This window comes from Malania oleifera, chromosome 7, assembly GCF_029873635.1.
Source record: "Malania oleifera isolate guangnan ecotype guangnan chromosome 7, ASM2987363v1, whole genome shotgun sequence".
Classification (NCBI taxonomy): domain Eukaryota; kingdom Viridiplantae; phylum Streptophyta; class Magnoliopsida; order Santalales; family Ximeniaceae; genus Malania; species Malania oleifera.
The window spans coordinates 62,261,372-62,276,562 of NC_080423.1; the positions used below are offsets into that span (position 1 = coordinate 62,261,372).

The 15,191-nt window shown below is 35.3% G+C and overlaps 1 protein-coding gene across 1 annotated transcript in view; it reads left to right on the forward strand.

Moving 5' to 3' along the window:
• Positions 1–10,879, forward strand: part of LOC131160044 (uncharacterized) — a 63,437-nt gene extending 52,558 nt beyond the window's left edge. Inside the window, exons 16-19 of the mRNA XM_058115340.1 lie at positions 3,147–3,288; positions 5,763–5,792; positions 8,284–8,354; positions 9,841–10,879. Coding sequence (XP_057971323.1) covers positions 3,147–3,288; positions 5,763–5,792; positions 8,284–8,354; positions 9,841–10,435 — 838 coding nt within the window. The 3' untranslated portion in view covers positions 10,436–10,879. The remainder of the gene's footprint in view (positions 1–3,146; positions 3,289–5,762; positions 5,793–8,283; positions 8,355–9,840) is intronic.
• The last annotated feature ends 4,312 nt before the right edge of the window (positions 10,880–15,191 follow it).

Here is a 15,191-nt window from a genome sequence, read left to right on the forward strand (position 1 = left end):
GAAGAAAAGATGGTCCACTGACTCAGTTTCTGATTTACGTAGTGCGCACGGCTCTTCTCTATCTGCACCAGATAGATCATTCGTCAATAGTTTATTCTTGGCACCTAACCAAAGAATGAAGGAGTGCTTTGGTGTGCATCCACTTTTCCATACTACATTGTGCCACGGTTTTTCTGTGCCCTTTGATCTCCAGAAATTATAAACATTTGAGCAGTTCAGATGGTCATCAGACTCCCATTGACTTAAGAGTTGTACAGCATTGTCCTTGTTTCTGCACTGCTGTAAAAGTAGATTCTTGATTTCCACTATCTTCTTAAATAATGGGCAGTCATCGTGTTTAGTTGTGACCTCCCATATGCTGCCATTTCTAAGATAGATCTGGTTTATCCATTTTGACCATAGTGTGTCTTTTTGTGAATATTCCATAGAGTTCTTGTGAGTAAAGCCCTGTTCCAAGTCTTCAGATCAAACACCCCCAGACCTCCTTCGATCTTGGGCAAACAGATTTCTTTCCATGCAACCAATGCTTTAGCTCTGCTACCCCACAGAAACACTCTACAAATTCTGATCACTTGCTTTAGGACAGCTATGGGAATAGGAAAGATAGAGAGCCAGAAGCATTCCATTCCCTGCACTACTGAGTTGATCAGTTCAAGTTTTCCAGCATACGACAGAGTTTTGATTGGCCAGGACTCAATAATATTACTAATTCTGGAAACAAGTGGAGCATAATGAGTCACATTTAGTCTTGTGGCTGCCAATGGTGTACCTAGGTATCTAAATGGGAAGAACCCTTCTTGAAAGCCAGTAAGACTTTTGATACTTTCTAGCTCAAACACATTAAGACCTGCAGTATACAGATTTGACTTCACAGGATTAGCTTTCAGACCTGAGCAATTCGAGAATTTATTCAGAGCATCCATCAGTTTCTGTACTGAGCTATAATCACCCCTGGAAAACAATATGAGATCGTCTGCAAATGCTAGGTGAGTAATTTTCAACTCACCACATCTGGGATGAAAGCTGAAGTCTACATCATCTTCTAGGCCCTTCAAAAGCCTTGATAAATACTCGAGGCACAAGACAAAAAGAATTGGGGATAATGGATCACCCTGCCCTAATCCCTTCCTACCTCCAAAAAAGCCATGCAGGCTTCCATTTAAGGAAATTGAATAGGTCATTGTTGTCGCACATTCCATCACCCACTTCACCAGCTTACCAGGAAAATTCAACTTATCAATCATATCTTTAAGGAAACTCCATGATAGAGAATCGTATGCTTTTTTCAAGTCTATCTTCAACATACATCTTGGAGATATCCTCTTTCTAGCATATTTTCTCACCGATTCCTGTACCAAATAAATGTTTTCTACCATGTACCTTTGCTTCACAAAGGTCGATTGTGCAAGGTTAACAATTTTAGCCTCTTTTCTTCTATATTGAATTGGTCTATTTATTTGACCCGAGGGGATTTGGTAAGGATTTATGATAAAAGGATCTGAAAAGTTTTATGCTTGCTGCCAGCTACCTAACACAACCCTACGCCTTTATCTGGGATTGGCCCTCTGAACCATTAACTTTTCTCCGCGCCTTTCAACCTCTGCATCCTTTCCTCATCTATCATGATTCACAGAAAATTCTAGCCTCTGCAATTCCTCAGTTTTTTCCCAGCTACAAGTTCAATCATGCATTGATTTTTTGCCTTGAAAGCTTTATGGCGTGCATGGATAGGCACCCCCTTGGGCCTTTTAATGAATAATTCTGGACTCTTGTCAAACAAAATGAATACTTTTGGACTCTTGTCAAACAAAGTAGCAATGAACTATATTCAGAAAGAAACAATAGTAATCAATTGCAATCCTTTTCATTTCTTAATACGCTCCATGAAATACACATGGTAGATGCTTTTAAGTCTCTGTTTCTTAGCTTATTTCAAATCAATATGTACTTTTGCTTATCATTCTTCTTGTTCTATTCAATAACCGAGCACCAGAGCTCTGCATATACCACCACTCTTCACAAACATGATTTATTTTCTGTGTTGGACAAGTACTTGCTGTATAATCAGTTTGTTGAATTGTTATTTGCATCACATTTTTTTTTCCCTACATGTAATTTTGTTATCCCCACCTGTACTCGATCATTAATAATTTTGAATGTTTTCTAAGTAGAAATAAGATTACATGCTTTAATCTGATAGAAATTTTTAAATGTTGACCAACTGGGTTTGTATGTGCTTAATGCGTGCTTTGAATTAAATATAATGTTAATCTAAAATTTTGCTATTGATAGGCATAAACTATTTTGGATACATCTGATGTAAGGTGATGCCCACTAAGGGTATGCTGTTTGTTCTTTTTTTCTTCTCCTTATTGTGTGCATTTTATGTTTTGTACTCATTTATGCAAATTGATGATCTGTTCAAGGTAAGTAAAGTAGTGGTGTTGGTTATATTGTACCTGGGTGGAGGTAGAGGTATTTATCAGATCATTGAGCCTTTTTTGGAGTAAATTTTAGAAGCCTATGGACCAAACTCACCTTTTCATCCCATTTGAAGCTATCCCTTAATTTGCAATGATCATCTCTATATCTTTTGATTTTCGGGTTTGCAAGAGACAAGTTGGAGTTTTAGTCATCAATTAAATTGCTGCAATCACTTTTTTAAACTTAATCAGTTAACAACTCTTTCAGGGCCAAAGCGCCTAATCTTATTTATCAGTTTTCTTAGGTTAATATTTCTTAATTAAGTTTTTTTTATCCCTGTTTGGTTGTTGATTAGTTTTTCATTTTCCATTTCCAGTTTTGAAAAAAAAAAATACAGTATGCAATATTGTTTTCCAATTTTCCAACATATGTATTGGAAACTTGGAAAACATATTATTGTTTTCTAAATTCTCCATATAAAATTTGAAAAATGGAAAAATAGTGTGGCATTTTCATAGTTCTTTGGAAAATTGAAAGTGGCAAACAAAATTGTTTTTGATAACTAAACAGGCTCTATAATTTTGAAAATTGCCTTTCATGTATTTATTACACTATTATTCTTTTTTTTCCATTAAACCTTGAGGTTTGTGATCTAAAATTATAATGGTGACTTTAGTGTTTGTTGCATTGTTTTATATGATGATGCTTTAATTATTTAACAGGAGGCCAACCGCATTACAAGAGCGGAATAGGGATAGTGATGATGATGATTATCAAGATAGAGATTATGATGTTGCAGCGCTGGCAAATAACCTAAGCCAGGCTTTTCGTTATGGCATTTATAGTAACGATGAGATAGATGAGGTGCTGTTTTGACACTTTCTTTCCTGAGTATTCTACATTTGAACTTTTTACTTTTACTTCACACACGACCAATCCACACACCATTTAGCAAATGACTGCAACGTGTTTTTCTTTTTCTATGATTTTATACTCTCTCTCTCTCTCTCTCTCTCTTGTTCACGCAAATAGAGAACTGGGTTTTGGTATTCGTATGGCCTTGCCTTATGTTCAGGTGGTTCTTTTCTTTTTCTTTTTTTTTTCCATTTTGTTGATGGTTGCACTTGAGTTGCTGTCAAAATGTCTGTTACCTTTGTGGCATTTATTTCTTCTGTGTTCTTTTTCTTCCTGAACTCCAATATTATTAGTCTCCTCTGTCTGTCTTGTCCACCTCCAAACATTTATCTCAAATCCTTTCCCAAATAACCAGAACGTGTTGGCTCCTTCATATGACAGGCCTTGCTTGTATATATAAAAGCTGCTCTAACATTGAGTTGATCCCCTTAAATTATTGTTATGGGGACATAGTTTCCACACAGGTGAATAGTTTGATCAAAACTGAATGGTTAAGATATTGATTATTTAAAATATTGATTAACCTAAGAGGTGTCCTTTAATTTGGAACTGGCATGGATGGCATTTCTGTAAAATGCATTTGGTGGATACTAGATAGAAAAAGGTAGATGTGAACCATTTCTTTTGCTCATGGTTTAGTAATGGACTCGTTGAAATTGTCCATTATGTGGTGGTACATGGGATAGCATTGTACAAGGCAATGTTACCTAGAATGTGGAACATTCTGGTTCATGGAATGGGAATGGGATCGTGGTATGGAGCATGCTTTAAAATGTGGAATGTTAGGAATGTACTTATGTGAATATATTGGTGAAAAATATGTAGGGACACTTGTATATTTCAGGGAGGATTTATTTTTTTGATAAATATATTCTGGGGAGGATGTTAAAGTGTTTCAAAATCTAGAAGAGATTTTCTTTCTTCAAATAGACAAATAGGGAATTCTGATGGAATTATAATGTAATAATTCTCCACTTTAACTAATAAACAAATTTTATATGAAAAACATTGAATCAGAACTTATTATAGTTAGATTTAGCGTTCTGGAACAAAAATGTACCGCATTTCAAAATGTTTCTACTACTATTGTGGTTCGCTAGGGTGTTAGTGTTTTCTGTTACACATGGTAGTTTTATATTTCTTGGAATTGATCAACTTAGTGATATTACTTGCAAATTTGGAGTCCTGTAAAAGCTTCCCCACTGATTGTGCTAACACTGTCGAAAATTTGATTAAAATGTAATGGCTGAAATCAGAGAAATTGAAATATCTTTATTTCTTTAAAATGAAAAAAAAAAAAGAAAAAAAAAAAGAAAAATTTAATAAGAAAATAAAAGGCACCTTTGAACTTAGGTTCAACAATTTTATACAGGAAATTCACAAAGCTAACGTACTCGTCAGCAAAAATTTTGATATTCAATATCTGACGCTATTTTAAATGCCTTGAAATATTTAATCAATATCTGGCATCAAATTATCTCAAGTATGACTTTTATCTGTTGAATAATTCAATATCTTCATAATTCTTTTTTCCTTGCCATCTCTCCTATGCATATGTGGTTTTCCTGCCAGTAAAATTTATAGTGCAAGAGGTAAACTGAATATTTAGAAATATGTGTCTCTAGCAATGGAGCATCATATCCTGCAAATTTGATATACTCAGTAAGTGGAAATGTTAAAATATTTGGACTAAATGAGCTATTTGGCAATTTAGTTGTGTCCCCATTTTCAGTGGAAACTTTGGGTGCACGATGGCTTCAAGTTCACAGACCCAATCCATGAAAGTTAGGTTGATCAAAAGAAGTGGGAAACCCACAAATTCTACGTTTTTTTTTTTGACCTTTTTTCTTTTTTGGTACTCTTATCTCAGTATCTAAACTACTGCTTGACTGCTTGTTTTCTGGTGTTTTAAGTATGTAGACTTTACTTCTATTAACTCTTTACCTTTTTTTTTTTTTTTAGAACTACTGGTTTCCTGCTAGCTTTTATTCTGACACCTACAAAAAGTTGTAGATATCATGTAATTGTACTGTTCTGAAATTCTCCTTGCTTTGTGTCCCAGTCTCAGGCTCAACTCTGGTGAGATGTTGTCTGCTATGAGGCTAGTGGCCTCATGGTTTTCTCCAAAAAAGATGTCTCATGTAATTGGAGCCCAAACCATCTTTATAAGACCAAGATTTCCCTAGTACAAATCCAATGTGGGACTTTGACCCTTTGCGTACTAGTTTTTTTTCTTCTTTTTTCCCATTTTTTCTTCTCTCTCTCTCTCTTAGCCAACTCTTAGCCTATTCTGGTGGCTGATTCTTATCACTTTCACATGTCCATTCTTTTTTTAAATTATTGATGTGTTTTCTTCAATAAAAAATTGATGTTCATTTTTTATTTGCTGGTTCACCGTGCTCATACATTGTTCCTGCTTGCAGACTCATGGCTCGCTTGAGCGAGAAGATGAGGTATGTTTGACTCCTTAGTTGTGGAAGATGTTTTCTGTTCCTAATTTTTTTTTGGCTTTGATAAAGTGATGTACATATGATAATTTGTCTCCCAGTTGCTGGGCAGTTTTTTACTTGAATTATGGATAAGAAGTTCAATCTTCTGACTGAGCATGGGGAACCAACACGAAGCAACAGGAGAATATTTTCTTGTCTTACTGCAGCCGAGAAAAATGAAGTTTAGGCAACCTAATCTGAAGAATATAATGTGTTGAACTTCAAGTTGGTCTCATTTGATGCACTGATGCACATGTCAAAACAGATCATTCATCACTCATCAGTGGCCATTAATGGATTAGGAAAAAAAAAGGAAAAAAGAAAAGAAAAGAAGAAAACTAAAATAAAACTCTTCCATTTGAAATGTTTCCTTGTCAAGGACTAGGATTTAATTGGTCGGAGTAGTTGGAGGTTTAGACAGGAATACCTTGAGTTGCAAATATGTATTAATATTTTTTTTTTGACATGTTAAACAATGTATCTTTGAAAACAAAACTTATTGGCATATAAGACAACACTATTTAAAGGTGATGGAAATTGTGTGAGAGAGGATCTTTTTCAATGCACAACCCTTGTTAAGAAGGAAAACAAATTGAGCACCCCCAGAATATTTGAGAGAGATAGTGCTCTTTCTTGATGCACGGGACCCTTGTTAGGAAGGAAATCAAATTGAGCCAATCAAATAATAACAGGTTGGGAGAGGGAGGGAGGTTTATTCTTGATGCATGAAACCCTTGTTAGGAAGGAAAGGAAGGATATCAAGTTGTGCCAATCAAATTATCTCTATACAAGTCAATTTGGTCCAAAAAAGCGCATTAACGTAGTGTTTTGGACTTATGAGCTTCAATTTTGTTGCTTGGATTTGGATTTGTACAGATTTGGAAGAAACACAATACAATCTTATACTGTGTTTTTGTGTTAATCCACACAAATCCAAGGACTGAATTCCATGCTCTCGAATGCAGGGTAAAAGGAATTTAGATACCAATCTGAGGTTGTCATGTGCCATTAATTATTACAAACAAATGCTAATGAGGAGAAATCATTTGATTCGCTAAGTGCCCCATGCTTCATTAAAGATGATGCAGTCAAGCAAATAAATTAACACCATGTGTCATCAATTGCTACTTGAATTGACATCAGTGGCCAACAAGATACTGCCATATGTCACTTTAACTCCACATGCACCCAGATGAGTATCCCATTAAACCAGCCCTCAAGCCTACTTGAGGTGTGCAAAACTTGAGAAACCCAAATCCGTGCAATTGATCCTTGTAAACTTCCATTAATAAAACAGGCCATGTCACAATCCATAAACCTTGCTCTTAGGTGATTCGACAGCAGCATCATTGAAGATTTTCACACATATTTTTGGTAAATGATGATTCTCTGCTTCTTCTGGCTTTTCTTGGGCTTCACCACCAATTTTTACTGCTTGGATTCTATTAGTTCAGAGGATTACTGGTTAACCACAAAATCACCAGCTGGCCTATTGTTTTCTTGAAGTTCAATTTTTTTTCTATTTGTTTTTTCGACAAATTCAGGTAGAAGAATTTGAGACTAATCTTCTTTTACATGATTCACCTCTGTAGCTCAAATTCATTCAGTAAGCTTGGTTCTTGTTCTACATCATTTTCATCAATTACTAGAGTTCTTAAATCTGTGCCCATGAAAACTCCCTTGTTGCTTCTTATCCACTTCTCTCCAGAATTACAATTGCTTAATTCTCGAAATAACTAGAAAATCTGATTCTCAAAGCATCAATATAATTCCCCTTGACAAAGAACTGCTCTTTGCCATTGCTCCATAATCCATTGCATCCAATAAAAGGTTCTCCCTTCTACGTGAATTGATGCTGTGCACAACCACTCAATTGAAAAATCCAACACCAGCATAGTAGAATTTAAGGAAGTTCATGTCAGAAAATCAAGTGTTTGATTGAAATAAGTGCTAATTAGTGAGTTCAAGTTCTTGTTAATAATAGACCATTACATTTAATCTTTAAGGGCCTCTTTGTGGCCAATTCCTGGTAGAATGCTCCATGCTTCAATGCTGTTGTCTAGTAATCTCTTTCATGGTTGCAGTAGTTTGAAGTCTGACTACTCTGATACTAATTTTTGCTATGATCCAATTTGAAGGTCATGACAATGTTGAATATTTTATTGGTTAGGAGAAAATTTCAGAAAGGGAGAAATTTAATAAGTGGAAACACTCCAACGCATATGTGTGTACACCCAGAAATCTGCTATCTTTAATTCAATAGACATCTCAAAACGTCAGCTGTATATGAATGTACCCAATATGATAAACCTGATCAAATACCTAATTACGGCAGTAAAATAACTTTGAATAATCTGCTTCAACTAACAATGTGTTGACTTTTCTTATTAGCAAGTGTAACAGCATGTTGCTTTATTTGAATATTAAAATCATTTATTGTGGAGATGCTTTGCAGGATGTTTACTTTGATGATGAATCTGCTGAAGTTGTCATTTCTTCTCTTCGGTTGGGAGATGACCAAGAAAGGTAGGTGGATGGTCTTCTTTGTTTTTTGTCATCGGTTTTCAGAATAAGAATGTGCATTTTGAGCACCTGAAACAAATGGTAGTGCCTTTGGAAACTGACACAGGCATTGGACTCACCCCTGTGGTTAGGCAGAATTGTTAACCAGCTCCTTGTTCTACACATGATTTAATTCTAGTGGCATGCATGTGTATATATTTATATATGTATATCTACATTATTTATATACCTTAGTACCAAGGAATTTGTAAGAGACCCACTTATATTAATCCACCATATTAAATGAGAAATGAAGTATCAAAACTCCACGAGCTCTCTTCCAGAGGAACCCACACAATCTCCCACAGTTCTCCCCATTCCTGTTTATAGTGATTGTTAAAGCCCCTTCAAATATTTTGAGAATTTGGTGCAGGTCTGTCCAAAGCAGTCCCTTTGGGTGTCCTCCCTTATTCCTGTGAATCACCATTGAAAAAGCTATAGTCTCCCCTATCTTATGCCTTTAACTCCTCAATCTCGGTTTCCTTCTAACATGTGATGCCCCTGTTCTCCGCTCCTTTAGAAATTTCTTTACCAATCTTCTTCATTTTGATTATTCATGCCTTGCCGCATAATTCACAACATCATGGCTTTCACTGTGGCAATTTTAGCCTCTTCCTCGTATTCAGTCTACCCTATTCCCTTCTTTTCCTTTTTATCTTCTCAAATCAATGAGCATGTTCTGTCATGAGCTTCATTTCTGATTTGGTTGCATCTGCATTGATTTCCAGCTCTGCCTACAATGAGTTTCCTGTCAACAGCATTCAATTCTTAAGACGCAACATATTCCACCACCCTGTCTATGAATTCTCTAGAAAATCATTGCTTGCATTTATCTGTTAATATTCAAGAGATGAATACAGTTCTGTGCCTCTCACATGCACTCCCAGGTCGCTGTTCTGTCAGTCTTTCACCTCTTAAGACCAAGGATTCTCTCTCGTCTTGAACCAGACTTCTGTTCATGCTTCACCTTTTCCATTCTGGGCAACCTTGTGAAGCCATCTTCCCTGCTGATAATTCATGCAACACTGGGTTTGGCTCGCCAATGTTGGAGTTGGGTGGCCAGGACTTTGGTGGATTTGTGATATGCCATTTGACCAAATTAACTGGTTGTTTGAAAAATGAAATGGATCTTGCTTTCTAGTTTGTTGCTAGGTTTTATTTTTAGCCTGAAACTGAAGAGTCAAAATTGAAAACTATTATTGGAATTTTCTCTATGCTTGAAACCACGATTGTCAGTTTTTGCTTATGATATTTTTGTAGTTTATTTTGAAGAAACGTATTCAAGTTATCAGTTTGTTTTTTATGCCAATTAGTTGGCTTCTTTTGGATGGCTGTCATCAGTTTCTTGTGAGCTTTTCTGGGGCATTAGAAGGATTTTTTACCCTGCTCTTGTCTAGTCTGGTTCGCAGTACATTTGAACTAAGTTACTTTTTGCATCTGCTGTGTACAGTGGCTCTCTCTTTACAAACTCCAACTGGTTTGCTTTTGAGGATGACAGAATTGCCAATGAACGGTCAACTGGCTCACTTGCTTCTCCATCACCTAACACTGAGGGGACAACTGTCACAAACAGTGGCGAGGATGATGTTATTGTTGGGGAAGACGATGATCTGGTTGACACAGCAGCATCGTCAGTGCCCGAAACAAAACCACCTGTGACAGAAAATATGAAAGAACTTGGATCTGGTGAAGGTGATAAACCACCTGAATGGGTGGAATGGAGGGAGACCCTAGATTCTGGTGACCCATCATCTAATGTGGATAAACCTGCACTTTTACCGAATGGTGAGCTTCAAATGGAGGGTGAAAATGATGCTAGTGAGCCTTCTCCATCATCCAATGATGCATTGTCAGACAATAGTAATAAGGCTGATGGATCACAAGAGTCAACAGATCAGAACCCAGGTATAAATCCCTCGGAGCTTTCAAAATTAGATGATGAGAATTCAAGCTCAGACCTAGATGTGAAGGATATGGAAACAGAAGGCACTGCAGGTGGGGCAGAACTTGAGAACAAAGGGGCGGACGACAATGCTGGAAATTAATGTAAATTCAAGAGTCAAGTTTGATAGGGCTAACTCATAGTTTGTGCCTTTTGATCAGGTGGGAGAGATTCCCTGTACTCTTAGAGCCTTTTGTACATCATTTATGGGACTTCGTCGCCAATTAGGCTGATTATTCTTTACCCCCACCAACACTGGGTGCTCTCTCTCTTTCTCCCTCTCTCTCTCTCTCTCTCTCTCTCTCTCTCTCTGAAATTGAGGAAAGGAAGTGCATGTTGCCACCTGGAAGATAATGTAGCAGGTGATTAAGCAATTTCTTTGGTCAGTTTTTCCAACAGGTGAGTTGCAAATTTGAGTTACATCTGCAATATTCATTTTAATCATTGAAGGTGTAGAAAAGTATTTACGCTTCTAATGAATTTTTAATTCTAATTGTGGGAAGAAGCGAAGAAAAGTTATCTCACAAATGTGAAGTATTTTTTATTACAGAGAGCTTTAAGCTTGTGTACAATCTCTTTTGAAAAGAATTCGGAGCCTTTTTATGTTTTTCTTTTTCACCTGCAGTTGATGAAAGCGTGTAGAATGAAAATGGACTTGGGCCTAGACCACGACGCTCCAACATGGGACAACTGCATAAAGTTAATACTCATTTGCTAGTGGCTGGTTTGGATCAAGTATAATGAAACAAAAAAATAAAATAAAAGGGAAATTCATCTTTTGTTGTATGTTTATCTTTACATCAAGTAATATTAAAAATAAAAATTTATTCTATTATAATTATAAATAAAGAAAAAATTAATGTTAATCATGCGTAGAATTTAAATTTTATTAATTGATTTATCACATAGATATTTTTTTGTTCCTCTGATATTCAACTGAAAGGGGGATTCTTTCATATTATGCTTTCCCTTCATATTTTTAAAGCTCCAAACTGAAGCCCCCTAAACTGAACCTAGGGGCTCCATTCTCTTGAGGGCTACCAAATGATTGAATATTTAGATGTATATTATATATCTAAATTTAAGGAAAAATGAGGTAGGTCTTCTAACTTTCATTGAATGGGTTAATGGGTCATTTTCATTGTCTTTATATTAAAGTTACAACTTAAGAAATGCCCACCTTAATTTTAAACTAGTTGTCACACTGCTGCCCAGCCTTTCAAGTTGGTGTTCACTTTAATGATTTAAAGTATATAGTTTCACTTTACTTCCTTGGGGTCATTTTCTTATATTTCAGAAACGTTTGTATTGCTTAAACCCATATAATCTAGTGTGATTGGTCGAGTCCAAGCCCAAAATCGAGTTAGGTTTAAGTTAGACGAGAATTGTATACAATTTGGTCAAATTCAGTGGGTTTATTTATTGTTATTATTTTTAAAATTTTAATAGTTTTCACTTATTTTTTCCTATCCAGTTGCTGCCAAAAAAAAAAAAAAAAGAATGCAGCGGACTTTTGGTTGGGTCCTATACATTTCCAATGTAACAAGCCTGACTCAAATTTAGGTCTAGATAATGTATTTCGGAGTCAATGGAAAATTTGGTCTAATTTAATAACCACTGCTATTTACATTTTCTCTATTATGATTAAGGAGAGCTTTGACAATTATCCCTAACTTTGAAAGCTAACACCAATTTGGACGGTGGGGAATAATATGAAAATTAATTCAAAATTTATGTGTACATTACTTTAAAGGAATCATTGAAAATGACCCTAATCTTCAAGGAGGCAAAATGAAATAAACCATTTTTCTAAAATATCTTTTTGCAAGGTTGAAATCAAAATGAACATAGTTATTAACGGATAGTTGGTACATTTATACAAAGCTCACAAGAAAAAGGGACAATTTTTATCTCATGCATGCTAGTAGAGCATTGAGCTACCATGCTTTGTTCTTGATTTTTGTTTGTTCTATATTCAATTTCTTGAGTTTTGTTTGTTCTGCATTCAATTTTAGCTCTCTTTGAATCTTAATTCAAAGAAATGGATATTGATTGTTCAGATAAAGGAATAAAGACTTTTACTAAATTGGATTTTTGAGATCATGATTATTCTTAAAGGCGATCATTGAAAGAGTGAGTGATGGTGAAGGCCAAACTCTAAATTTGAGATTGAAGGAGCCTTTCAAGACTGGTGAGACTATTGATGAAGATATACATTATTATAAGTGTAAAAAGGAACGAAATTAAATTAGGGATAACAAAAAGGGTGTAAGTGAGTCGAGCATATTGACAAACTACTTGACTCAACTCAACTTGATTCTATTTGAGTTCAAGTCAAGGTCGAATTACTCGAATACATTAATAAGTTGAGTTCAAATTTTGCATTCCTACTCGTGAGTCTAATTGTCTTTTTTAGTTTTATATGATGTTCAATTATGCCTCAATAAAGCAATTTCAGCCCTTCAAAATAACCACCAAGGACATTTGGATAGAACTTAATAATTACAGATAGGGTTGTGCTCAACATAGTTAACTCCTCTTCACACCCTTGACTTCTACAATACTCATCTATGCAAGCACGGGAGTTAAATAAGCATCAACTACACTCCCTATTGATGATGAATAATGTATATTTAATATATAAATTTTTTTAATTTATATTATTATTAATTTTTATTAAGTTTTAAGAACTTGCAGACAAATTGAGTTCCAATTCAATAATTTTGAGATCAATCGAGTTCAAATAACGTTTCGAGTTCAATATTTTTGAGTTGAGTCAAGTTCAAGTATCCCACTCTGTCAACTCGACTTGACTCGCCCTTTAGCAAATCACCTCCATTCTCGCATGTTCCAAGTGTGATTGAAAAGATTTGGGGAGAATGTGGTATGATTGAGATTTTTACACTGGCTACTAGTGCCTTCATATTTAAAATAGCAAGTAAAGGGGATAAACAATGATTCAAGACGATGAACCTTGTTCATAATCCGGTATTCGTATCGTCCTTTTGTCGAACTCCACAGTTTGAAGATGGAGAAGGTGCCTATTTGGGTTAAGTCTTACAATATACCTTCCTATATACGGGACGACGGGTAGATTGAGTGGCATTGAAAGTGCTGTGGGTAAGCCTTTGTATTTAACACATGAGAAACTAAACCTTTGCAAGAGTTCGTGCGGAAATCAGCTTAGCTGATGAATTGCCTTGCTTTGTGGATTCAAAGCTGCATAATGGAGGAAATTTAACAGCTGATGTTGAGCATGCTTGGAAGCCTACCAAGTGTACAAACTGAAATGGTTTTGGCCATTCAGCCAAGACTTGTAAAGCTCGAAAGAAACGGATTGCTAAATCAGCTGGATGATTAAGAGACGCAGAATGTTCTTCTTCTGAGAAGCCAAAACTTCTGATAATTTATTCTTTTGAAGTGCTCAGCAATCTTCCTGAGGAACATGTTGGCATTGGGGATAGTGAACATTCTTCTGTTAAAAGTAAATGTCAATAAAGAGAAGACCATGCAAGATGGAAAAGTAAACACTCCGGTGGCTAATAAAGTTGAAAAAATGTATTCTTGAATTTCCTAAAATTGCATAACAAAGTGTGCAAACAAATGAGAAGAAACAAAAAGATACTGCCCAACAGTAGAGTGGAACCAGTATTGAAAATGAAGATAAAATGGAGGAGGAAACTGAAGGATGGAAGAAGGGTACAACTCCTAAGAAGCAGGTTAATCCTGGGACAGACTCAACTTGCAAACTCTGCTCTTCCAGTGCACAGGCGAGAGCACCTATGCTTCGGTTGTTCTAGCTGTGGGCAGATTTAAATGGTGGTGAATTTAGGGTTCCATATTCCAGTGGTTTGTTCTAATTGGGATAGCAATTTGCAAAGACTATCTATCTTCATTAGGAAACACAAATGTTAGATGACATAACAAGCTAATCTGCATAGCTTCTACATATACTGCTGCTGGAAGGCAAGATATCAATTGACTTTGGAAGACACTAAGCTGGGGGCAAAACAGATGGCTTCAGACATTAGAGCAAGGTGTGCTGGTGGTCAAATGATTTGAAGCTCTAGTAATAGGCATGTAGACATTGATGAAGGGTATTGTTCCATTTCGAACTAGAAAAATGTTAGAATTTTTTTAAAAGGAATTCATTTTTTATGTTTCGTTATCGAGTGAAGTATAGAAGGAAATAAAAAATATTATCATATCAACACATCATTAACATTTAATTTTTCCTTACACTATTATATCAAAAAAAAAATTTATTTTTTAAATGATTCAATGTAAAGAGAAAATATGATAAAAAATCAGTTTCCTTCTTATTTTTCTTTATCTTTCTTTCCTCGAGAAAAATTCTTAAAGTCAAACAGACCTTAATGTATCTATATTTATTATAGTTATTATTGAACTCTATTTAAATTATAACCACGAATAAAAACATTCCAGTAATGATGAAAAAGAGTCAAAAAAATAATATGATTAATTATTTAAAAACATATGAAGAAGAATTTTCAGTTGAACCCTAACTTGAAAGAATTTTTTTTCCTAACTTGGACGAACCTTTTAACTCCTTCAAAGTGAAACCAAACTAGAGAAGAACATGACCAATCCCACAATTACCTCCTACTAAATTAAGGATTGGCTCTAGTGTTTAATGAAACCCAAGACCTCCTATTATCAAAAAGTCTTCTAACTCACCCATATAAATTTAAAACATTATGTGGAACTACTTTGAAATGATTTTACAAACATGACAACCTATAATTCTCGGGTCAAAAAAATAATAATAGAAAAATAAAGAATGGAATGCCAAAATTTTTATTTAAAATAAAAGTGCAACGGTAGTAAAATCCCCATAC